The sequence below is a fragment of the Malaclemys terrapin genome, chromosome 2 (genome assembly GCF_027887155.1).
Source record: "Malaclemys terrapin pileata isolate rMalTer1 chromosome 2, rMalTer1.hap1, whole genome shotgun sequence".
NCBI lineage: Eukaryota > Metazoa > Chordata > Testudines > Emydidae > Malaclemys > Malaclemys terrapin.
Window position 1 is genome coordinate 235501165 of NC_071506.1, and position 25217 is coordinate 235526381.

The 25217-nt window shown below is 37.9% G+C and overlaps 1 protein-coding gene across 7 annotated transcripts in view; it reads right to left on the reverse strand.

The window, feature by feature from the left end:
• Window positions 1-3364: 3364 nt before the first annotated feature.
• The window catches only part of PHF14 (PHD finger protein 14), a 271070-nt gene continuing 249217 nt past the window's right edge, over window positions 3365-25217 (reverse strand). For 5 of the 7 annotated variants that reach the window (XM_054020326.1, XM_054020325.1, XM_054020323.1 and 2 more), the window contains one exon: window positions 3365-3546. In XM_054020326.1, the coding sequence (XP_053876301.1) occupies window positions 3472-3546 (75 nt within the window). In that variant the 3' untranslated portion in view covers window positions 3365-3471. Of the gene's footprint in view, window positions 3547-4690; window positions 4742-25217 lie in introns of those variants that run through there. The other 2 variants (XM_054020324.1, XM_054020321.1) reach the window with 1 other exon arrangement.

A 25217-nucleotide genomic window follows, 5' to 3' on the forward strand; every position in this document is an offset into this window, starting at 1 on the left:
CACTGGTACTTCTGTGAAGACAAAGGCAGAAACAAGTGCCGCTGTCTGAAGGCTGGTCTATATTCTCCCATGAGGGCACTTAGTGGTGAGGGGAAAGATTTTTTGGATTTTGCAGCATTATCCACCTTATCCAGCTTTTCTCCAAAACGGAGGGAGCCTGTAAGCTTGGCCAAGAACAGGACCTGTTTAGAGTGTGTATCCATCTTTCAGGGTCAGAGCCATAGGTGGTGGGGTGATCTGGAAGCCAGGGCTCAGGCTGAGAACCTCAATGCATACATTGAGGTATCAGCTACAAATGCTGTTGCTAGGCAGACGTTCTTTAAAATGGAACCAAAGTCTGTCCTTAAGGGCTCTGAAATCTTCAAGCCAGGAGATAGATGCAAAGTAGATAGCTGTTAGGGATGCCCTGAAGACGGCAGAGAAGGCCTCAAAGTCCTTTTTGAGAATGGCTTCTACCGGTCTATCCATGGGATCTTTAGGGTAGAACTCCCCCTCTGAGGGAATAACCATATCCCTCACAAAGGACACTACAGCAGCATCGACCCTGGATACTTCAACAATAGACCCCTTTGGTTCCTCAATGTTATAGTGCCTGAGGTTGCTCTTGTTAATATGCTTGCTCTTATTAGGCTTGTTCCATTAATTCGTAATCACTTCCTCAAAGGAGGAGTGAACAGATATCACAGCCACAGGAGAAGATTTTGGTGAGACAAATTTACTTTGAGACTTACTCTCAGGAGCCTATTCAGGTTGAATTTGAATCATGAAGACAACCTTACTGCACAGTTTGAAATTCTTCAGGGGTTAAAACCTCTATTTTTCTCCCAAGTCCTGTTTTAATTCAAAGTCTGACAGTTCACCTTCCTCTGTGGAGGAGATGCGGGGAAGAGGAGGAAGACTCATATCTCCTGGATTTTCTATGCTTTTTCTTTCCCTTTTTTGCCTTCGTTGATTTTCTAGCTCTTTTTCCATACTTTGGGAGCACAGAAACTGTGCTTCAGCTTTGGTGAGACCTTTTGCAGCTTGCTTTCATTAGGGCCTGAAGCCCTCTTGAGAGATCTATCTCTGAATCCTCCCCTGCTGGGTCCCATTGCCCCTATGGGGCAATTGTCAAGAGCTCTCCAGGTCAAATCGGAGGGAGGGGGGCTGATTAGGAGCCTGCTTCTTTCTCCAGGACATACAGGACTCATTCAAGACTTGGGCTGAGGGGGACTATTGGGACTCACACCCTAAGTTGACTGCCTGAGGTCTGCCACACCTTTGGAGTCTCTCTCTGCTCTGCACGAGGGTTCCTGGACCATTTTCCCACATTGGAGTTGCAGCTGCTTTGGTGGAAAGGGAGCCCTACATGCCTTTCTGTCTCATGGCCCTGGGTGCTAACAGAACTAGGGTCAACTGGCTTGGTACAACTCACCATCTGCCATGCCTGGGGAGGCTGCCTCACAAATAGAACATTGCTTGATTTGACCCAATGCTTTGTTGGCTGCTCTGCCATGCCTGTTTAGGGACAGATAACCTGGCAGGGAGACATTGCAGCAGAAGCTCATGGTGCGTTAAACCACAGGAGTGTTAACCAACGTAGGGAGGAGGAGGAAGCCAAAAAACTGAAGAAATTAAGGCAGAAACAATCAAACCGCCAACTGCCTGCTGCCACACAGACAGAAAATCTGGTGGCAAGTAATAGCAGCAGGGGTGTGGCCAGAGCACGCAGCTCCAAAACTCTGATCCACTTGCATGAGCTGCAGAGTGGAAGGGAGCAAACCAGACATGCAGAACTGTGGGCTGCAGAAATGTCTGGTGGCTGATAGATTTCAGCCACTGGTAGAGAGCAGTGTTGGAGAAATCGCTCTCTCTTAAAGGTCTGTCCCATTGCCAATACCTGCCTCGCCCCTTTCAGTTTCAGCTACAGAACACCCTGCTTCTCGTGACTATGCCCCACACAGTCTGTCTCCCCTCTTAAGTCTCAGAGCTTTATATTTATGTCTCCAACCACCCCTCAAACCTGGCTGTTGCTCAGTCCTCATCGGCTGCTTCTCCCAGGACGCCAGTTTGTGCAGTTATCAGCAATTCAATACGATGGCGATAGGTACTATATAAAAAAGATTGGCTAGATTTATCAGATAATGCCATTCTCCCAGCCCATTTCAAATCGGGAAGTAGAGGCTGGGAGACATGATCTCAAATGTAGTAGTTTATATAAAAGTTTTCTTTTTTTAAAAAAATGAGGTTTATTATAGTTACACTTTATGGTTGAAATGTGTCCAACAGTACATAGATTTGAACCTCCTCCAGATTAGCAGGGAACCTGCTGGATATTCTTTGAGCATTTTTCCCCCCTTCATTTAAGAACATTTGAAAATATTCCTGAAATGGATAAAATTTTCATGCATGGGGGAAAAAGTAAATTAATATCAACAATATGGTATATTAAGGAATATGAAGCATACCAGTGAAAGTGCAGGGTAGTAGAAAAGTGAAAAGGTCAACCTAAGGTTGGATTCTCCCACAGCAGTATACGAGTAATTCCCATTCTCTTCAATGAGTGTTACTCATATCTTTGGGTAGAATTCACATGGTTCATTTGTAATGCTCCATACTGCTTTGCAGGAAACTTAAATTTGGATTTCTCATACTAGTCTTTCATTGGCCAGCATGGACCAAAAAAATCTTAAAGCAGCATGCTTAACCCTGCTAAAGGAAGTGTTCTGGAGTCCCTGCTGCTCAGTTAAGGAGCAATGATAAAGCAAGAAGTTTATCTAATCCTTTTCGATTAGAAGGATTGTGACAGAGGGATTAAAACTTGATGTGTAGATGAAATGGGAAATAATGGGGAAACCTCAATATTATCAAAGACACTGATCACCTGAGGGAGACAGAGTTTACATTGAGGAAAGTAATAATGCAGTATAAAACATTTCAAATGGCTCGACATACAAGCAGATAAAATTGTCTGCATAGGAACACTCTTTTAGGAGATACCTTGAAAACCATCCTTATCTTAATATTTAAATTTTACTTCAGTGGCTTGTAAGAAGAAAAGTTCAGATACCAATTTAATTAGTCATGCATTTATCCAAATGCTTAAGTGTCAAATGCAAATAACTCTGCATTTATGCTCAGGGATACCTGAATGATTTTGAATTATTACTGCCCTTTCAGGATGTGCATTGCTTGGTACATTGAAAAAGTTTGACAAGTTTGAGTAGCAAATGTTATCAGTAATGAGGATCACATTGCCTTTACGCATATATTTCTAAAAGCCTTTATATTTTTACAGGTATTCTGTACCAGTCTTAAAAACTCAACATTTTAATATAGTCATAAATGTCGCCAAGAGCCACTTACACAATTCCTCAGTGCAGCATGAATTTTAATTTTCAATGACTTTGAGAATGTTCTGTAAATTTTACAATGAGAAACTTTAACTGCTGTTACACAACTTGCAAATATTTCAAACATGACAGCAATCCTCTATTTTTTTGAATTTTTCTGTTCCATGTTCAGGTCTTGGGATGGATTTTCTTCCTTAGCTTCATTTTCATCTTCCTGTAAAACAAAATAAAAAAACATTACTGGAGTTTCTGAAGAGGCATACATTCTGCAGAGCTGTTCACATGTTCAAAAAACCATACAGAAACAAACCTGTCCATACCTTTCTTTGAGATTCTTTTACATGACTGATAAACCCTGAAGTTACAATAAGTGCACAATTTTAATCATTAGAAATGTGATCTTAATCAAAAGTTAAATAGAAATTTTTTACCTGCAGAATCAACTAATTTAGCTGTTTTGAGAATCATTACACAAAGAAAGAAGCCTCTGAAACATAAAAGGTGAAATTTGATGATAGTTAAACTTTTGTAGTGGATGCTATTTCATACCTCCCCCTTGGTTCTTGACTGGAGGTTTCCACGAAATTGCTTTTAAAATGCAAGAACTTTCATCACTGTCCTAGAAATTACTTTTGAATAGCATCTGCCATTGAAAAATGTTTAATTTTTTTTTAGACCAGATACGTTTACTTCACCATTTGATAAAAGACAATAAATTTAACTTCAGAGACACTTTATGTGCTGCAGCATCATATTTTTGTCCCATCTAGCATATTTTCTTGACAGGTCTGCCAATTTTCCAATTACTTGTACCACCATATGTTATCTGAAGATCAGTCAGGTCTAAAATAGGAAACATGAGCATGTCAGGCAGCAGCATGCTTACAATATTCTACAGCTTCAACTCCAGGAGTAGGGCTCATAATTCACTGTGAGCTCCTCTGGAGCATACTGAATAAATGAAGTGACATCATAATGCCCGTTTCCATAGGAATGAATAGTATCTTGTTTCCAATACAAAATGTTGACCTCCAAAGTATAAATTTTGGCATCTTGAAAAAATATTTCATGGGTCAACTTGTAACCCATCTCAACAGAAAGAGTCCTGCAAACACATTCACTGTGCAGACTGTCCTATCTTCATACTGTTTGCATTTGTTTTACAAAACAAGAAATCTTACTCAATCTCAATAAAACAAAACAAAACCAACAAAAACAAAAATACATTGAAATTTGGGTGCTATAGAGTGTTCTGGTTTACATGAAAACCCAAACACAGAGGGAGGCTGGTGTAATGGTTGGAACCCTAGCCTAGGTACAAGAGACCTAGGTTGTGTTCCTGTTCTGATGCAGGTTACCTGTGTGACCTTGGAAAAGTCACTTTGTCTCTCTGTGCCTCAGTTCCTCATCTGTAAAATAAAATAATAGCACTTTCCTAATTTACTGCTTTGTTGAGGCTAAAAATATAAAATATTCTGAGGTGCTCAGATACTATGGTAATGGGGCCACATAAGCCCATAAGACAAATAAATAGAGTATCAATGGAAACTACCTAGCTAAGTAAATATGGCCATGCATTTCGCTATACATAACATATATTTGCAGAGTTAGCTGTTCTATTTAGAAAGTACATAATACATTCTGCATATAAATCCCCCCTCCTCCCCCTGCACACACACCTTGAAAGAAACATTTGGATTTACGTTGCTCACTAAGGGCCAAATGCAAATACATTCACTTTCATGAGCTATTTTTGCCGAGTAATTTCCATCATGATGGGAATAGAGCCCAGGATGCCTCAATTTCTCTGAGATTGAGGCACCATGAGATTTTTCACACAACACACAGTCAACCTGTGGAACTCCTTCCCAGAAGATGTTGTGAAGGCCAAGACTATAACAGGGTTCAAAAAAGAACTAGATAAGTTTATGGAGAATAGGTCCATCAATGGCTATTAGCCAGGATGGGCAGGGATAGTCTTTGTTTTGCCAGAAGCTGCGAATTGGCGACAGGGGATGGATCACCTAATGATTACCTGTTCTATTCATGCCCTCTGGGGCACCTGCCATTGGCCACTGTTGGAAAGATACTGGGCTAGACAGACCTTTGATCTGACCCAGTATGGCCATTCTTATGTTCTTAGAAGTCTCATATAGATATTGCTGAGAAGGGATGTGTACTGAACTCAGAGGCACCTCGTCAGCCCAGGCAATTGAGGTGCAGCCTAACCAAGAATCCCCAAAAGCTACCAAATACATTTTGCATATTCTTTTTTATGTAATTGCTAAATATATACAGATTTAAGGGCAAATTGTGATTTCATTAAAATGTCACAACTCATTCTCTCCAGCCCTGAAACACAACACCAAATAGTTTGGAGAACATAGTGCTGTGTGAGGATCAACTCTTGGTGTAGCACAGGGGTTGGCAACCTTTCAGAAGTGGTGTGCCGAGTCTTCATTTATTCATTCTAATTTAAGGTTTCGTGTGCCAGTAATATATTTTAACGTTTTTACAGGGTCTCTTTCTAATATATAACTAAGCTATTGTTGTATGTAAAGTAAATAAGGTTTTTAAAATTAAACTAAAATGCAGAGCCCCCTGGACTGGTGGCCAGGACAGGCAGTGTGAGTGCCACTGAAAATCAGCTCACGTGCTGCCTTTGGCAGTGCTTCTATTCTCTCCTGGGGCAAACAAGAAGTTGTGAAAATTTCACTTTGTGCAAGTGTGGTAAAAATTATATGAATTTTCAGTGAGTTTTTAGCATCACTGGAACAAATTAAGCGGCTTTGTGCCAGCTCCCCTTTACTGCTCTACCCAGTGCTTTAACTTTAACCTAGAGGGACCACCTCTAGAAGGTAGTTAATTCTATATTCATTCAGTCCATGGCCTCTCTGCTGAGACTGACATGGGTGCTAATTAATGTCAGCTGCGATAGCAATTTTTGTGATATGCATTCCTATTAATTTGGAAGTTAAATGTGATTGCCAGGTTACTTGGGATGGATCTGGACCAGCATTCCAAATATATTAACAATCCCCTGACCTAGCAGGTCCCACTATCCCTTCAGTTTGTTAACTGGCTATTACAGTAAAACTATAGTTTCCATGCAATTTTTGAAAACACGATTTCTTGTACTTCAGGAAGATTTCTTATTATATACAGAGTATTTAACTGGTTGTGGTTTCCAAAGTCATTCACAATGTTTGAATTTTCAGCTAAGTGGACTATTTAGCCTAATTATCAAGGAATGATGCTGAATAGACTGAAGACTAAACATGTTTAATGTATTTGCTTTACTAATTACCACCTACAGTTATACAGCTTCTCATCATTAAGGAACCCACACTATATGGAGTGCATATATAGGGGGGTAATTCACCCACAATTGGAACAGACCAACTGTTCTACACCAGCAAGACTAGGTTTTCTTATAAGAGAGCAAAGAGGCATTTTTGAAGGACAAATCTTAGGTGGGAACAATAATTACCCAATAAAAAGGCTTTTATTTTTAAGTTAACAATTCAAAACCAGTCCAGGTTGGCAGACAACGTTAATACCATTGGTGGCTATTTAGTGGTTTCTGGTAAATGGTCACATTCTAGTTTCCAATGGACAGATGCTCTGCCATCACAAAATTCATCCTCACAACTACCATTAGTGATTCACATTTCCACTCTTTTCCTTTTGCTTCTTTTAACCATCCTGCTTATAGCCTAGTATATTCTAATAGATTTTTAAACGGTACAGGCTTTAGAAAAGCTTGAGATGAAATATTCTCATATTTGGGTTCATATGTAAAAATGATGAAAAATTCACCCTAGTTTCTACCGTTTTCACCTACTAATAACCACAGGTCCAAATTTTGAAAAAGCCAGTGCAAAGAAATGTTTTGCAATAGTCTCTAAAAAATATCCTTTAACACAGGCTCTGGTGGATTGTACAAGGGAAATAGTTCTAGAGCTAACATCCTGTTCCAAGATTGTAATCCCACCCACACCTAGGAGTTCCACTTCAGGGACAGACAGTGACTTCTATCTGTCTCACTGCAATTGCTACAATGACATCTCAGATGGCCAGGTATTCCAGGTCATCCCTGGCTTTATAGTGTGGTTCATATGGTAACCAACATCCTGAATTGCAGTAATAAATGAACTTGGGAGCTAATGCAGAGCACAAGTATTATGAGTTTAATGGTAATTTAAGTTAACAGCCCCAAAATATATGAAGCATATTTACATTTAACAGCCCTAATATTACTTTCACATTGGAATAAATTAAGATTACTTGTCTGTAATTGCTGTTCTTTTATGGTTGTGATAACAGATCAAACCCCTCTGTCTACACACAGTAACTGGGATCTGATGGCTCACACTGGTAAACTGGGCCCAAGAAATTTAAAAAAGGGGCCTAAAATCCATATTTTAAAAGTTGAGAAAGGGGGAGAGAGAGAAGGAGGTATGGCCATGCAAATTGGGGGCAGAGGCAACGTCATACCCAAAACTATCCTTTAGACCAAAGAAAAGTGACAGGGAAAATGGGGCAGACAGAGTTGGTGAGAAATTGCATTACAACCACTATCCTTGGAGAACTATAGGTACCAGTATGTTATTTTCACTTCTACAAAGCTGCTAATTATGAGAGATCCACCTGCTAGAAAATACAAAGCTTAAAGGATGACTTCTTTCCTAAACACATATGAGCATGTATAAAAATAAAAGCAAAATGAACTCTCATAAAATTCATGTCATCTGGCCTTGAGTCCCTTTACAGGAAAGGGTGAGGGTAAGAAAAAGCTGTAGTTCGTATATAAGAAAGAACACCAAACAGAGTTTTGAGTGTTCCTTTTTTATCCTTTCACTCAAAAACATGTCACTTTCTTTACATTCCCATTAGCTGGCTATCTGAAGTCTCGAAGGAAAAAAAAAAATGAATCAGACAGTTACTAACTCCACAGGAAATTAGAGACAATTCCCTATATAAAACATACCATACTACATCCTCTATTCAGTGTGCTATGAGACACTATGATATAGATTTGTGCTCTAAAGCATACCTATAATTTGCCTTCGATATATGTCATATGTAAGAAAAAATACGAAAGAACTCTAAACCTACAGTTTCATGACAAAGAATAGTGAAGAATTTCAGAGTAGCAGCCGTGTTAGTCTGTATCCGCAAAAAGAACAGGAGTACTTGTGGCACCTTAGAGGCTAACAAATTTATTAGAGCATAAGCTTTCGTGGACTACAGCCCACTTCTTCGGATGCATACCGAAGAAGTGGGCTGTAGTCCATGAAAGCTTATGCTCTAATAAATTTGTTAGTCTCTAAGGTGCCACAAGTACTCCTGTTCTTTTTAATAGTGAAGAATGTGTCTTGTTATGTATCAAGAAGGAGAGACAGACATCTAAATACCCTCTACTACACAGAAACATCTAATAGGATAAAGATACCAATTTTGTGATGCACAAAATTTAAGATAGATTAAAAGCCAAACAGGTAGCTATTAGTATAATATTATGGACATCCCAACAAGGGGAGAAGTAGGATCTGACCTACAATACAATAGTACAACAAAGAATGTCTAAAAGCTTAATTGTGGAAAGGCATATTCTTGAACTTGACTGTTGAAGAAGTACCATGATTTGTGAATTAAGATACTATTCAGCACTAGTAAGAGTGTTAGGGTGGCCACTACAATTAGACTCCAAAGATATCAAAAATATAGAATACTTCCAACTTTAACAACCAAAAAGTATTGAAAATTGACTAATTAGTGGCTAGAAACCTAACAGAAAAAGATGACTTACTCTATTCAAGAGCAAGGAAAATAATCCTGGTATATTCTCCAAAAGAATGAAAAATGTTACATCTTGGAGGGAGCTATTCATCCTGACAGTTCATCTGACCTGGATCTTATGGAGGTCATAAGTGCACCATCGGAGCATTGTGAAGCTCAATCAAAATATGCCCTTCCTGATTAACATGCTAATACAGGCAGTCTGGGGTGACTCACCACTGGAGTAGGGGTGGAATAGGCCATCTCAGCAGAACCAAAGCAGCTTTACGCATTGGTGTACACTGAAGATAATCAGTGAAGGGACTTGATGCAGATGAGGTCCTTGGGAACTTATCTTTGCTATCCCTGTTGCAAGACACTGCTGCACTGAGTGTTGAGTGGCACTAAGGCCTAAAATAGGGAATGGCCTTGAGTTTTAAGTTTGTCAAAGCAACACCTTCTGAGTGACCTCTGAAATTCACTACAAGGTATTGATAAGTGCCCATCTCAAGACATGATGGTCCACTAATTCAGACAGCACTGAAGCATGCAACCCTTTCCCAGCTTGCACATAACACTACCTACTTCTATTAGTTTGACCCAACAGTTCAATTAAATAAGTATGGCTACTCACTAACACTAGCCCTATAGAAGTATCTACATATACTGTACGCATAAGCCACATTGAATGGTACTTAAAATCTTTTGTTTCCCTTTCCACTTAACTTTCCCACTTTCTTTGTTTTTACTGGAGCACTTAAGGTTTAGTGGCAATTCTTTTCAGAGCAAAATGACTATCTGAGAACATTCCTTTACTAAGATCTGAGCTATAATATTTGTATCATTAAAGTCTGAGGTAGAAGGCAGATATTTTACCGATTACATCACACAGACTCTGGTAATCAAAACATCACTGAGATGAAGGTAAAATCTATCTGTAAACATTCTCACATACCTCATCAGGAAGGGATTTCAGAAGCTGCTGTGGTTTTTCTTTTGGTGTTAAATTCCTATCTGTTTTCAGCATAAATGGCCGAATTTGGAGGAAAGTGGCTACAGATTCAGAGATAAATTAATCTAACTAGTAAGCCAGCAAAGACAATCACAAGCTATTTTTCTTCCAAAACCTGTTATCTCTTCAAAAAGTATAACTGACAAATCTTATAAAGAAGGGTAGTACAGGCATATGGAATATTACTAGAATAGTTCTTTACCAGTGGATATTAGACACAAATATAAATTTCTTATGATAGATGGCAGGTTTGTCACTGCAGCTATGCAGTGATAAGCCAGCTGTTTGTTTCCCAAGGAAAGGAGACCCTTGCTACATGGATCATTTTCATAGTGACAGCCTCGACAAGTTTGACATTTGCTTCATGAAGTATTCCGAAGCAGCCATCAAGAAAATGCACCCGCTGGGATCACTGGAAAGCTGACAGTCTTACCTTTTAACGTACATCTCCATTAATTCTTACTGTCAAACCCCACCAATTTCCTACAACAAAATCTTTGCAGATCTGATCGAATGAAAGCTATGAATGAACTAACCATTTTAATGTAAGCAAACATGACATCAATTAACTGGTTGCAGTTCCCTGCCCTCATTTTGTTCAGAAAAAAAGGAAAGCTAAAGTGATGATGAATATTGTTTCAAAAGGAGTACCTAAATTATGTAGTAAATAGCATCGTACTCTAGGTGGCAATAGAAGATCAAGAGAATTATTTTTCTAACAAAGAGCTTATTTAAGATTTACAAGCAGCTGCATGTTTATGTCAAAACAAACCCCTTTAACTTACAGTGGTACAAGAAATTTAAGTATTTAAAATAGTTTGTCAGTGTTCTGTATTTTCCATCGACTTGCTTCTAATTTTGATTAAAGGGATAAATGTGCCATTGCAAGATTCCTTACAGCCAAATTTCACTTAATTCTCACTATAGCACTAGGATTTTATGCCAGCTTTCAAACCCTCCATCTGTTTCTCCCTCTTCTTATGAGGCAGCCATTCCATTCAGTGGCCCCTTTGGCTGACTGCCACTGCAGTTGGTATTTTCAGATGGGCAGGTGGTGCTTGGAACCAAACAGTTGTCTTACAAGTTCAGCTGATTTTAATTTGTAGAAAATACTAAGAAAATGTTTGTTCTTTAGCCATCTGAGTCTGTCTTAACTTTTGAAAGCATTAGATTTACATACTTTAAACCTTATGAACCAAATGCTTATATAGTGTTATGGATCTAAAAGACAACTATTAAATAAATGCAAAATGACTTAAGAAGCATTGCCCTGTCTGTGTACAAAGGTAGGCTCCATTAATTTTCTCTTAAGTCTCGGAGTGTGTACTTATTTTAACTTCCAAGCAAGAATTTGGCACTATTATGAGTATACTTGCAAAAAGCCATCTTCTAACCATTCAGTTTCACACTCACACATGCAGCTATACACATAAAGAAATAATATTTTTATATTAATGTGATATTGTCAGTAGATTTTTTATGAAGTAGAAAACATGGTCAAAGGAGCTTCAATTTCTATATTACCTGAACATTACATTGCTAAATAAAGAATAACCATCCATAGACTAACAATGCATGTGTTAAAACTATTCCTCAAAAGTACAGTACTTTCAATCCTTAGTTATTCCAATTAAATTCTCTTAATCTACATTGTACATTTGCTTTTTTTGCCTATATTCTTGATGTTAAGAGCAAGTGCAGATATCTGGTGTACAAGGACAGAAAGCTGCTAAATCCTTACACTGAAGAGTTAATATTTTATTTTCACCAATTCCATTTTTTTTAAAAAGTCCCATTTAAATAAAATCCTTAAGAAGTTCTTTTCAAATGTTCATGCTTTTTTAATTACTTTCCTAAATAAGCCTCAATATACAGTCTTTTAGCAAGAGGTCTCAACACTATTTTAATTCTCCTCAAAATACTTAATGACATTAAATAACAAAGCATATGTAGATACATAATATAAAATACTTCCCCAAACTATGGGCAAGAATTTTATAGACCTAGGACACACAAAAGAATCACCTTAAATACCACTGAAGTGAATGTTTTAAACTGCAAGAGAAACTTAACATAATACCACTGCATAATACATTTATCTCAATAACTGAAAAAATATTGACCATAATGAAAATGTTTTAGGTAAAATGAGTGCACTGCATGCTTCTGACCAAAATTAATTAGAGTTTTAATGTTTTACAATTCCACCATAATTCTTTAAATGGTGCATTTATTTCATAGTAATAAACACTCGGTTCATTAAGTAAAGTTCAAAATCCGTGTTATGCGCTACATTTAACAACCTTTGGCCCTTTTCTTCTGTATTTCTTGATTCAGTTTTCCAATGCACTGAATAAGCAATCGAGGAACACAATTAAATTTCATGACTCTGCATATCTGGGATTCTTATTTCATTTAATACAAAGGGCAATTAATCTACCGTTATACACTGAATTCCAACTTTAGTGGGCCATGATAAATACTGAAATGAACATACAGGAAATGCTTAATTAAATTATTGTAAAAAGCAGAACCAAAGTTTTCCTTGTGACAGGAGAAAATGCATATTTAATTAGAAAAAAAATCTATAACTGGATTATGAATTTAAAGTAATTTGGGAACTCTTAGCAAACCCAGCTGAAATGTGTGCAGTAAATGTGGCAGCTAACAATACATGAACTAGTGAAGAGAGATTTTTTCCCATTTTCCCCCTCCTCTCTTACTCTAAAATATGGGATCCTTCTATGTAGTGAATACAGCAACATGGTGATGTCAGAAAACTATGCAATAAAAGACTCTTTAGCTTTTGGAATGTATGTATTTTTAAATCAACCTGGTAATGAAGAATGTGGTGTTAGAGGGAGTGGAAAAGATATAGGAACATTCAAAGTCTATACTACAGAGAAGGATAAGAGGAGGAAGACAAGACAGACTGAAGGAAGAGATTTTTCTTTTTTTTTTAAACATGTATTACATGCAACTCCTGCCCACATAAATAATGGCTGTCATTCTCTCATTATGACATGAACAAACCAATCTAGCTTTGCTCTTGTGATTTATGATGTTATCAGAAACGCCAGCGGAATTATAGATTTATTATATATTGTACCGATCTGAGTATTTTATGTCTTCTTATTACTGGCAGCATTAATACTCCTTTAGCTAAAAGTTACACTTACAAATCAGTTGTGAGAGGAGAGGCCAAATTCTGGCTACCCAGTGCAAAAACCCGCTAGATGTTTTTTCACTCCTGCTCTAGTTTCCTCATCATAATCCATGGGGAAGCCACCTTGTATGCCATCTGCAACATGAGCTGTAAGGGTCAAATATGCCCACTGAAGTCAATGAGAGTTGTTTCACGAATTTCAATGTGCAATGGATCAGGTCCCAAAGAAGTATTCTAGGGCATGGACTAACCCACATCTTTATGCATGTATATCCCTAAGCTAGCAATGAAAACTACGAAAACCTTCCATGTCCCACAGAAATTATTCATGGTTTTAATGTGGGGGCGGAGGACGGAACATTGGCGATCAGAATGTGGATGTACTTTTGCAGCATCTGAGAGCTTCCAGGGAGTCAGAATTTGGACTTTCATGTGTAGACTTAAAACTACAAATACCTTATATTTAGGAAGAAACCTCCTATTATCCATTTGAGTTCAAGGGTCTGCCTACAAAATTTCCTGGTATCAAATACATGTGAATATAAGATGTCAAATACACTACTTTATATTTAAATATATATAATACACTATTACAAATAGTTTACATTTCATTTTTCTTTTATTATAATGGTCTTTGGGGCAAGGAGCATGTTTGCCTCTGTGTTAATGCGGGGCTATCATCCTGCTCTTATTGGGGTCTCTGGGTCTAATACAAATATTAGACGGACACCTGTTCATTATTATTGATCATCAGGTCTTACAAGGGAAAGGCAGAACCTTAATTTCAATGGGACTATTCACATATTCCAATTAAGCATGTGAGTGTGTTCTGAACTGAGATCTTAAATAGTTTTTTTTTTTTTTAAAGGCTCACTTTCAACTTTAAGGTAACATTAGGGGTCTTGCTTGAATCCATGAGGAAGCCTGAAAAATCCATATTCTAGTTGAAATTCCACTTGTGTTTCTGTGTCCTTAAAGTCCCAGGAATGCTTTTTTTTTTGTTTGAGTCACAGGATGACTATTTTACACATTTAGGACTCTGTTCTGATCTATGTAGTTTAATTTTGCTATGTGTTAAAAATCAGCTGCATGTCTGTCTAGAAGCTTATTTTAGAAGGTATGTGGCAATGCTCAATTATGTAACAAATTAAAAAAAACAAGCCCTTTAGTACAGTTACTGCTGCAATTAATGAGCAGAGGAAATTACAGTTCAGATAACAGGTTTATGTATACAACATAAGCTTAAATATCTATTGAGGCACAAAATCACATTGCATTCATATGAATTAAAAGTTATGTGCTATAATATTTTACTTATTCCTATAGTACTTTGATAGGCTTTATTTCAAAGCTATAAGCAAATATATAGCCCTAGGTAAAGTGATAAGATTTGTTTGCTGTAAGATATCCTTCTTGCTTTCACAGATTTATTAATTACAATGAAAAGAAATGAGGGGTTCAATCAACGCGCACACATCAATATGGAAGAGCCTTTACTTAGTTTGCTGAACTAGCCCTAAGTAAATGAAGGTTAGACAAACATGTTGCCTAAATAAAGATTATGTTAACTCATATGTATGTTAACTCATATGTCCTACTGGAATATAGTAAACTGGAAGTAATTTATATACATGAAATAAGAACATTAACACTAAATTAGGGCCACACCCTTTTCTCTGCTTCCATGAATGGAAGGAAGCCAAAACAGCTGAAATCTGCAGCATGCTCCCATCTTCCCCGGGACATCACAGAAGCTTCTCCACTGAAGGTGTACGGGGTCCAGGCTCTGTGGGTTCTTTGGCAGGATTAGGGTGAGCAGTAGGTCTGTACATCCAGTTGGGAGATAATTCTGCTACAATCAGCATTACCTCCTGTAGCCTCTCCTCAGTGGTTGCCACTGAGCCTCTGAGGGGAAGGGAGTCAGGCAATGGAACTTGCTGCCAGAGAGCGGCAAGGCTAATGGGGCACTTACAGAAAGGTACAGGGACTTCACAGCTACCTTCAGTTCTGCGTGGATCCATCTATTGCCTTAGGGGACCAAATTCCTGATTCTCAGGAGTGCAAACCCTTCACCCACCAATGAGTAGTATGAATGTCTGTGTTGAAACTTATAATTTCCTATGCACATTTTTCCATATAGTGGTGATGCCTTAATTCTTATCCAGATATTTCTGTTAAAAATATTCTTTTGTGTGAGGGAAAAAACTATGGCACTATCCTACCATAAATGTTATATGAGACATTTCTACCATTGTCCAACTTAACAAAATATTATAGCCTTAGAAATTTTTGTCCCCATAATCTATTTCTGGAATTGAAGTAAATCTATAATACTATAATCCCCACCCTCTTACTCTTTATTCATTCTTCCCCTCCAAAGGAATCTTTCGTACGATTTCCTCAAAAGCTGTCCACAAATTTCCTTAAAGACTATTATGGCAATCAATCACCAAGACTTTTCCCACATCCAGCTAACATGGACCTATTAAGTTTGTTGGACTGAATGGATCAGGAATACAACAACTCAGCTGTGTGGATGGAAATAAGGAGTAAATTTTTGACAGTGAGGGTAATTAACCACTGGAACAATTTACCAAAGGTCGCGGTAGATTCTCCATCACTATCAATGTTTTTCAAAAAGATATGCGCTGGGAATTATTTAGGGGAAGTTCTAAGGTCTGTGTTGTACAGGTAATCAGACTAGATTATCACAATAGTCCCTTCTGGTCCTGGACTCTATGAATCTATAAACTGAGTAGCGAGGCTATGGATTTGGTGTTGAGTTGTTTAAGAGGTGAGGGTTGTGGTTTCCTCCCCCCCTCAAAGGGATGTTGAGAGCCACTGTACCAAACTGTAAACCCTGTATATGATGTAAACCACTTCAAGGCAGGGGGTGGGGCAGCATCCCTAGTCCTAGCACCTATTCCCCCCATATTAATATGCCTTTCATTTTTTTTTATTCTATTACTTTACTTGAAAGTAATGCATATAGCCCTGGTGTTTGCGGGGTCAAGGCCCATATGAGTAGTAAATAAATAGAGAAGTTTGTGTCAACTATTAAATTTAATGTACCAAAGCTCAACTATTAATCAACTTGAAAATTTAAGAATGAAAGCAATATGTATTCAAATATAATAAATTCACCTCAATCTCCAGCCCTCTGTGTTTTGATATCTAGAATTTTTGTGTGTCACCATTGTATTCCTTGGGTAGGTTTGCGGAGTGAATTTATTTGTGAGAATAGCAATTACACGTAGCTAAGTCTTACTGTAGTTCTATGCTTTGTTTAAAAAACTGACAAATCTTCAATGCATACATTGGCTAAGCGTTGTACTATTACTTCCTGCACCACAAAAAGAATAAAGAATAAAATATCTTTAATATTCATGAATATTAAATACATTTTTATATTATACCAAAATAATTGTGTGCCTACTGCAAACAATATAATACCCATTCATTTAAGCACTATTATAAGTAAAATTTACTTAGGGGAAATTTGTAAGAGTAACATATGCCTCAAAATATTCAGTTAACCTTCACACAAAAAAAATATCTGTCAGTCAACATTTTCTAGTTAATCTGGAAAAAGACAAGTCACCTGTCAAAATGTCAAATCAAATCCAAAGGCAGACCTTGCCCTAGTCTAGACATCTATGATGAAGAGGGCTCCTAACCTATGTTTCTATGCATCTCTCTTTGATAAATCTAGAGACTGTTCTTCCACAATACTGGATCAAAGGTGTCTAGCAGTCTGAGATCAGCACAAACATACAAAACCTTGTTAAAAGACTTAGGGGGAAAAACACTTAGATGTGATTCAATTACAGTAAGGCAACAATGAAAAAAAAAACCCTAAAACTAGGCACAATTTGACTATAATTAGAGTTCTGCTTTTTTATGGCAGTACAGTCCATTACAGAGCCCATATTATAAATCACTATTTACCTACTATTCCCTAAGCTGTTGCAGCCATTTAACATCATTAAGGAAAACTCTTCATGCAACTTGATCATTTCCATTCCTTCAAAATCTATTCACTCAAAAGATGTTTTTGCCTTGCATATTGCAATATCTCAATGCCATTACTCTACACAATGTATTAAGGGCAACATCATGCAAACACACATATAACTTTAGAAACATAAGTGGTCCAACTGAACTCAAATGAAATCAGCACAAAGTGGTTCCATTTAACTCTGGTACTACTCACTTGAGAAAAATTGTTCATATGAGTATCTGCAGGATTGGGTCCTAACTGAGCTCAATATTTATCTTGAATGGATTCATGGCCATGGATGTGGTTTTATCCTTGGGTACTTAACAGAACTATGTTTTATAAGATCTTTCATACAAGTGAGCATTATTTTAGAGAGTTATTTTTCCTGACTACATTTTGTTTCACATAATCTATCATTTTCCTCAACGTTTTCCTACAATGTTAAACTTGCTAAATTAATATATTTTTATTATAAACACCATAGCATACCTGAGCATGATGCCCACTTACTCAATTTACTTAGTCACCATCTATTTTTTTGTCATTGGCTTTTCTCATTTTGCATATATAAGCTCAGGGAATCTGATATGAAGATTCCAAAAATGAGGGGGCATTTCTTTTTCTTTTTTTTTTTTTGGTTGTTCCCTTCTTTAACTGACAGTTTAAATGAATTTGCATCCATTCATTTCTTGCTTAAGATCACAGAATAGAAAATTGAGTGGAAAGATCTATAATCCTATGGGAAAAAAAGATTTGCATTTTGCTGTGGCAAATATTCAGTTTCTGTCATTGATATGCTGTACATTTGTTACTTGCATCTGATGGAACCTATGTTACCTGTATTTCTTTTTCACATATTCATATCTCAGTCAGTATAATAAAACAAGAAATGCATAAGCATTTTACTTGCTACTGTAGCTTTTCCATTTGTTTAATACCATATTTAAATTTAGCAACAAACATGTAATGATAGTGGTTGCTTAAAAGTAAAATAATTTAAAACATCTGATTATGCTGAAAAGCAGCAAATACTGTATGTTAATACATATTGTTTCAAGCTGAATTTTAGTCTCTCTACAATGAACTGCTAATTTCCATAGCCCTGTGGTGCTCTCTTCACACACTTAACTGACACATCCACAGTGACACATTAATCATTGTGACTACAGCTGGGCTAAGATATTTTCAGTTCACACAATTTCAAGAAAATAAAACATTTGGAATGATATTTCTAAAAAAGGGAAAAACTGTGAAGTTTGTAGGCTATTCTCTCTCCAATTCCCTCAACTGACAGAAAAACTAGGCGAGACCTGAACCTTGCAAAGTCTCTAGCCTCCTCCAAGACCTACATGTCCCATTTTGTAAATTTCCAGTACCGTGATGAGATTTAACTCCCACCAGCCACTGGTGTTGCATGAAGCCACAGCAAACTGTTAAAAAAAATAATGGGTTCCAAATACATGGGTTCTAAATCCAAATACAGTGAAATATTTTCCAAATCTGTGTTGAGATTACATTGAGTAGTTCTGCCTCTTTTCATGAGCATGTAATGCATATATATACCTCTAACATTTAATTATTGATCAGTGTGTCAATTTAGAATGGATTATTATGAAAACTTTGGGGGATATCTGCAGCATCTGGAGTCCATATTGATTTGTATCGATTGCCATAAGGCCTGAGCCAGAGGACAGGCCACCGTTGCATCAGGCATTGTGCAAACACATCGTAAAAGATAGGCTTGTCCTGAAAAGATTACAGTCTAATCAGAAAAAAGACACTATGTGAGGGGGTGGGATGGGGAAGGGAGAAATAACATAAAAGCAAAGCGATGAGGGTAATGAGGGACACACATCTTGTTAACAACTTTTTTTCATGGACCCAGACAGGTGATATATCATGGGTTGGAAATGGGATAGCATCAAAATAAGTAAAGCATTTTTACATATACACATTAGATACCTCTTTATAGATACACTCTAAATCCTGACCATGCCTGACAGCCCTTCAACCTATCCATTATCAGCTGGTCAATTCACTGCAGAGCTGTTTGCAGAGAAGGGATGTGAAGGAAGAAAGGACAGTGGCTTTATGGATCAGATCAAGGAGGACATTCCATGCATAAAGGACAGGGTGGAGGAGAGCACGGAAACTTTAGTGTGAGAAGCTGACAAATGGGCAGATGCAGTTGGCACTGTTAGCTGAGTTGAGAAGAGATGACACAATAATAATCTATAATCTAAAAAAGTGCCAGTAGCCCATAGTGGGCTAAAACAAATAACTGAAATAACTGTGTGCAGAAAGAGGTGCGGTCTGAGCACAGAATTTGGATAAGGAACTTCTGAGTTCTGATCTCAGCTTTGATATTGGCCTGCTACCGATCATCTCTTTGGCTTTGGAAAAGAGAAACTCACTGCTTCAGTTATCCTATCTGGTAAGAATGGATAATAATGCTTACCTACTCTCGTAAAAAGCTTCATGGATGAAAAGCTTTATATAAGTATTGCTATATTCAGAAAGTACAGAAAGCTTTAAAAGCATTAACTTTCAGTGCAGAGAATCACGTGTTCCACCTCAGCCCAGCAAAAGAAAAGATACAATGAATGCAGTTATTGCAAGAAATTGTACAGCTCTAAATTTTGAAGCATCAATCCCCCCCACCCCTAAATTAACATTTGAAAACAGGTGTTTTATGGTACATGATATAATAAAATATACCACAAGCTATAAAATAGGCAAAGGAGTCATTTCCAGTTGCAAGAAGCCTGATTCCCATTTAGTAGCTCCTTTAGCTGGACAACTGCTCCATGAACTATTAGAAGGCAACGTAGGTGCAGAAGTAATCTGACTTAGAGCGGCAAAGAGCAGTTACTTACCTTGCACAGAAACTGCAATTCTTCAAGATGTGTGGCCCCATCTGTATCCTACTTGAGGTGCGCTTGCACTTCATAGGCCTGAGACTAGAGAACTGTTCATTAGCAGTGTCTGTTGGTCTGCGCCTGTGCCCTTCTCCTCCTCAAACTCAAAGCAAGGACATAAGGGGCGGTACAGATCACCCGCTTATCCAGTTACATCTCTATAGTGAATAATCTTTAGGATACAGATCCAAAGAAGAGAGGAAGGAGGACAGGTAGTGGACTACAGCTAGGGACCACACATCTCAAAGAACTCCAGTAACTTTACAAGGAAAGGTTAAACTCCAAGGCCCATGGAGTTAGGAGAAAGACCTGGAATCTCTTCACTGTAGCCTTTCAGAAGAAATTTGGCACTAAAACTCAGTTTGCCTGGGTAAAATGACTTCATGCTTGGTCCCATTTAATCCAATTTCCACATGAATATACACCAAAATGTAAAGAGAGATACTGAAAGAGGATGAATAGAAATGGATTGTGTTAGAAATCCCATCCAGGAAGTAATTCAATCAGTGCCACTGGGCCTGGTCCAGAACCACCAGTGACAATAGGGGGATTTATCACCCATTAAAAATTGCATCGTCTCTCTCTCTCTCCAATCCTCCGGCTCTGCATGCAGTTTGTGTGCTCCTTAAGAAAACATGCTGCTGCTTTCTGAAGAAATGTTCACCACTGCATCTCATGCCTTGTACCTTGTTCTTCTTGACACATTGAGAGTTGCACTAGTTACAACGTTTGGTAAAGGCCATTGCTCCATGTTGGAGCCATGCCTTGCCACCCACTGGAACAAAGGCAGCGAACAGAAATCTGGAGCATGCCAAGCCAGCTGTAGTTTAATTTAATGAGCTACCATTATATGGTACCATTCATACCATTTTCACCCAGGATCCCCAGAAAGCACAGACAAGTTCTCCCACAATAAAATTAAAAAGTATTAATAGGGTGGCACAGTTTACTGAAGTACTACGAACCATGGGATGTTCCCCTAGAAGTGTGAGAGCCACATATGATTGCGTTGTGCACCACTGTGTCCAGCAAGACACCACAGAAACCCTCCAGCACTCAACTGTTACTCTATAGTGTGGCCTCTCCCCCTCATGACAGGCTAACATGAAGGAATTAACTCGAGAGTAGATCACTTGAGTTAATTCTGAAGCGTGGACACACAATGTAGGCAACAACTGTAATTATTAAACATTTTAAACTGTTTATGAAAGAGGGTAATTTTTCCTCCAGGCCTTCATATTTTGACTGCTTTGTCTGCATGGATATCAGAGACAGTTCAGCGCTCTTGCTAAGTGCTATGGAATTGCTTACCTGGTCAGTGTCAGCTACAGCTGAGCCTCAGTTTCTCCACAATTTTCTCTGAGTATCTGATGTGAAAATTTGAAGTGATCTAGCACTCTGGTAAAATGACACGGTCCAATTTTTGTGGTAATAAAAAGTCCCAAACCAGATAACATGCAGTCCTTCATCCTCCCTGGGCTAAAGTTCTTTGCCCAGGCCCTACCCTGGTCTTGCCTCTTGGGGCCGGGGAAGGAAGAGAGGCTTCCTCTAACTCTCTCTGGAAGCCTTGTCTTGGGAGCCTTAGATTAAAAGCAGGAAGAGCATGAAAGAGTGCTCCCATAGCTATAAAATCACCTATCCCCTCATTCTCCTGAAAAATGATTCAAAAGGAATTTCTTCTTACATATTTCTTCTGTTGTAGCAGAGGCCTGTTCTGTCGTGGATCTTGCAATAGATTTTGTGGTGTATGTTTTTATTCCCTGGTTTATTATATGTTCAACACTACACTTTATTTACCTAACCAAAGATGACTTGGAGCCCCTGACTTGAACACTTCAGATGAAATTATATAATAAGCTATTTTTCCAATTGATTCTATGTGGTTTGGACTACCATGAACCTGTCCAGATTATGCTATATGTTTCCCTTTAAGTATGAAAAGATTTGGACAGTACAAGGATGACTACTTTCTTGGAAGTGGAATTCACTTTGGTCAGGAAGAATTTTAGGGCTTAAGAAACCATTTTGCTGTTATGAGAGATATATTAGGGTTCTTGCACTGGTAGCACCACCAACTCTGAAACTTACTTTTGTTTCATCAACCAGTACAAAGGTCTTGATAGACAAGTAGAGAAGGAATGGATGTTTGGGGTTTGAAAGGAGTCCTTTTGAGGGACTGTAGGATGAGGGGTAAATTCCATATGGGGAAGATATTGTAATGCTACTGACAATGTGGAAAGTCTAAATACTGAGTAACAATGAAATGTGTGCATGGTCATCCAGTGATTCATGAACTAGGGCACATACAACACACTGCTAAAGGACAAAGTGTGGCCTAGATTGTCCAGGACTTGAATCCCAATTCCATTTGTTTCATTTATGAATTACAAGATAGGGCTTCTAGCTTCATACCTGTTTTAGAATCTTGCCCAGGTGACCTAAACTTGAAGGTTGAGTGTCATCTTCAGGACTCATCTACTAATGAGTTTGTTGGCTGCTCTTATGGAGAACACATTCTAATTAGGAGTTGTCTTTCAAAACCCAGGCAGTCAGATGCATGTGGGCCTATATAGAGAAGAGGAGACCTAGCCTTTTTGTCTGGGGTAGGGGGTATTCTCAGGATAGTCCCACTAGGTCTAAGAAAAACAGTTTTATTAGTCAGTAGTATGAGAGAAAAAATATTATGTGAGTCTTATCTCTTCTCATCTTTTGAACTGCCATCCCTCTAAGCAGAAAGCAAGGGTAGAATTAGCAGAAGGTCCAGCCCCTTCTGGGCAAAGGAATCTGTTCTCAGGAGCAGATGAACAGTCTTCCTTGTGAAGTAAAGACTTGTCTTAAAAGTTTCTTTGTGTGGTGAGCAGGCAGATTTCTAGGTGCCTGAATTTCTGTTACCACGGAGGCTACCTAATGGATTAGAACCCATTCTGAGTTATTTACTGAACAACTATTTAGACAACCTGCTTTCTTGTTTACTGACACTCCCAAAAGGATGAGCGATGACTCCATACCCAAAACAGTATCTGCATTTGAAGTAGATCTTCAAGTTTCTGGTCCTTCCTTAGCTGTTTAGGCATGCCATCATGGTCATGCTGTCTGAGCCGAAAAGAAAATGCCCCCTTGTATCTGCAGCCTAAATATGAGAATCTTTATTTCTCTTTGCTCCAGCAGGTTTGTTCTTTGTTCTTTCACAGGACTCCCATAGCCATTATGTGCTTTAAGTGCACTCCTCAACTGGATAGACTTGTATCAGTCATCAGTACTTAAGAGTCTGAGGTCACATCTAAAAACAAACACAAAAAACAAAAAAACCCCACAGCAGCGCATCTCAGAGCCTGGGTCAACTGACTCACGTTTGTGCTAAAAATAGCTGTGTGTACATTCCCACTTGGGCTGGTGCCCGAGCTCTGAAACCCAGCAAGGGAGGAGGGTCTCAGAGCCTGGGCTCCAGCTCAAGTGGGAAACGTCTACATGGCTATTTTTAGCTCCTTAGCATGAGCCAAAGTCAGATGACATGGCCTCTGAGACTCACTGCCATGGGTTTTTTATTTTTGAGTGTAGATGTACTCACAGAGACACAGTGCTGTATCTCTGATTATGTTCCTCCTCTTGTTTTACCATTCTAATAACTAAGCAGTCTAAAATATAATATGATTGTAGGATGCTTTAGAAATTGATTAAGATATCTTGTTAGCAAATTAAATCTTAACTGGTATACCAGAGGGTTAATTTCATAAAACTCACTAATGACAAGTAAGAATACTGCTTGGGTTTCTGAGTTATAAAGACACTGAATAAATGTCAAAAACATAAAAAGCAATCATCTTAAACACCCTGTCAACATCAGCAAGATATTTAGCAATCCAGAACAGGCTTCCTAAACAAAAACCAACACAGCTTGACAATGCTGTTTCAATAAAAAGAAATAAAGAGAAAATACTTCATGTTCCCTATCCCAGTGGTTATCAACCAGGAATACGTGTATCCCTGGGGATATGCAGAGGTCTTCCAGGGGGCATATCAACTCATCTAGATATTTGCCTAGTTTTACAACAGTCTACATAAAAAGCACTAGCAAGATCAGTAAAAACTAAAAATTCATACAATGACTTGTTTATATTGCTCAATATACTAGACACTGAAACGTAAGTACAATACTTATATTCCAATTGATTTATTGTACAATTATATGGTAAAAATGAGAAAGTAAGCAATTTTTCAGTAATAGTGTGCTGTGACATTTTTGTATGTTTATGTCTGATTTTGTAAGCAAGTAGTTTTTAGGTGAGGTGAAACTTGGGGTACGCAAGACAAATTGGACCCTGAAAGGGGTACAGCAGTCTGGAAAGGTTGAGTCATTGCCCTAACCAACAACTCTTTATTAATAGATCCAGGGGCACAATACATTCAAATCACTCTTTAAAAAAAGTATAATTACCAAAATATAGTTAAAACTGCACTGCAACTAAAAATGTCTATGAATATCAATGTGATGATATTAATAAATCAATCAGTGCTATTAAAGTCAATATAAATAAATAAATGTAAAAAAAAACCCCCAGGACAATTGCTTAAATGCACACTAAGATCTCAATCCTGGAAAACCGTGCCCTTGTTGATTTAAAATGACCATTCATGTAAGGACTACTTACACCAATAAAGGTGTGCAGTCTTGGGGTAAGATTCCCTGCTGCACCTATTAGAGGTGCAGCAAAGTAAGATTTAGACTCTTAAATCAGTTAGATTTTGCAAAGCTGAGCATGGCAATTCCTAAATACCTTTAAAAATGTGGGCCTAAGTCAATAAAAAGGCTTCAAATGTATTTAAAAAGCATACATTTCAATACTCTTGCAAACTTGTATAAACATATAGTATATCAAAGTGTAATACAAACCTTTCACTTGAAATATGCTAAACATATGCACTCAAATCCCTGTTAAATATCATACTTGGCTGTTTTTATTCTGTTAATTCAGTTTTTGGTTTGTTTTTTAGTTACAATTTTTACAGA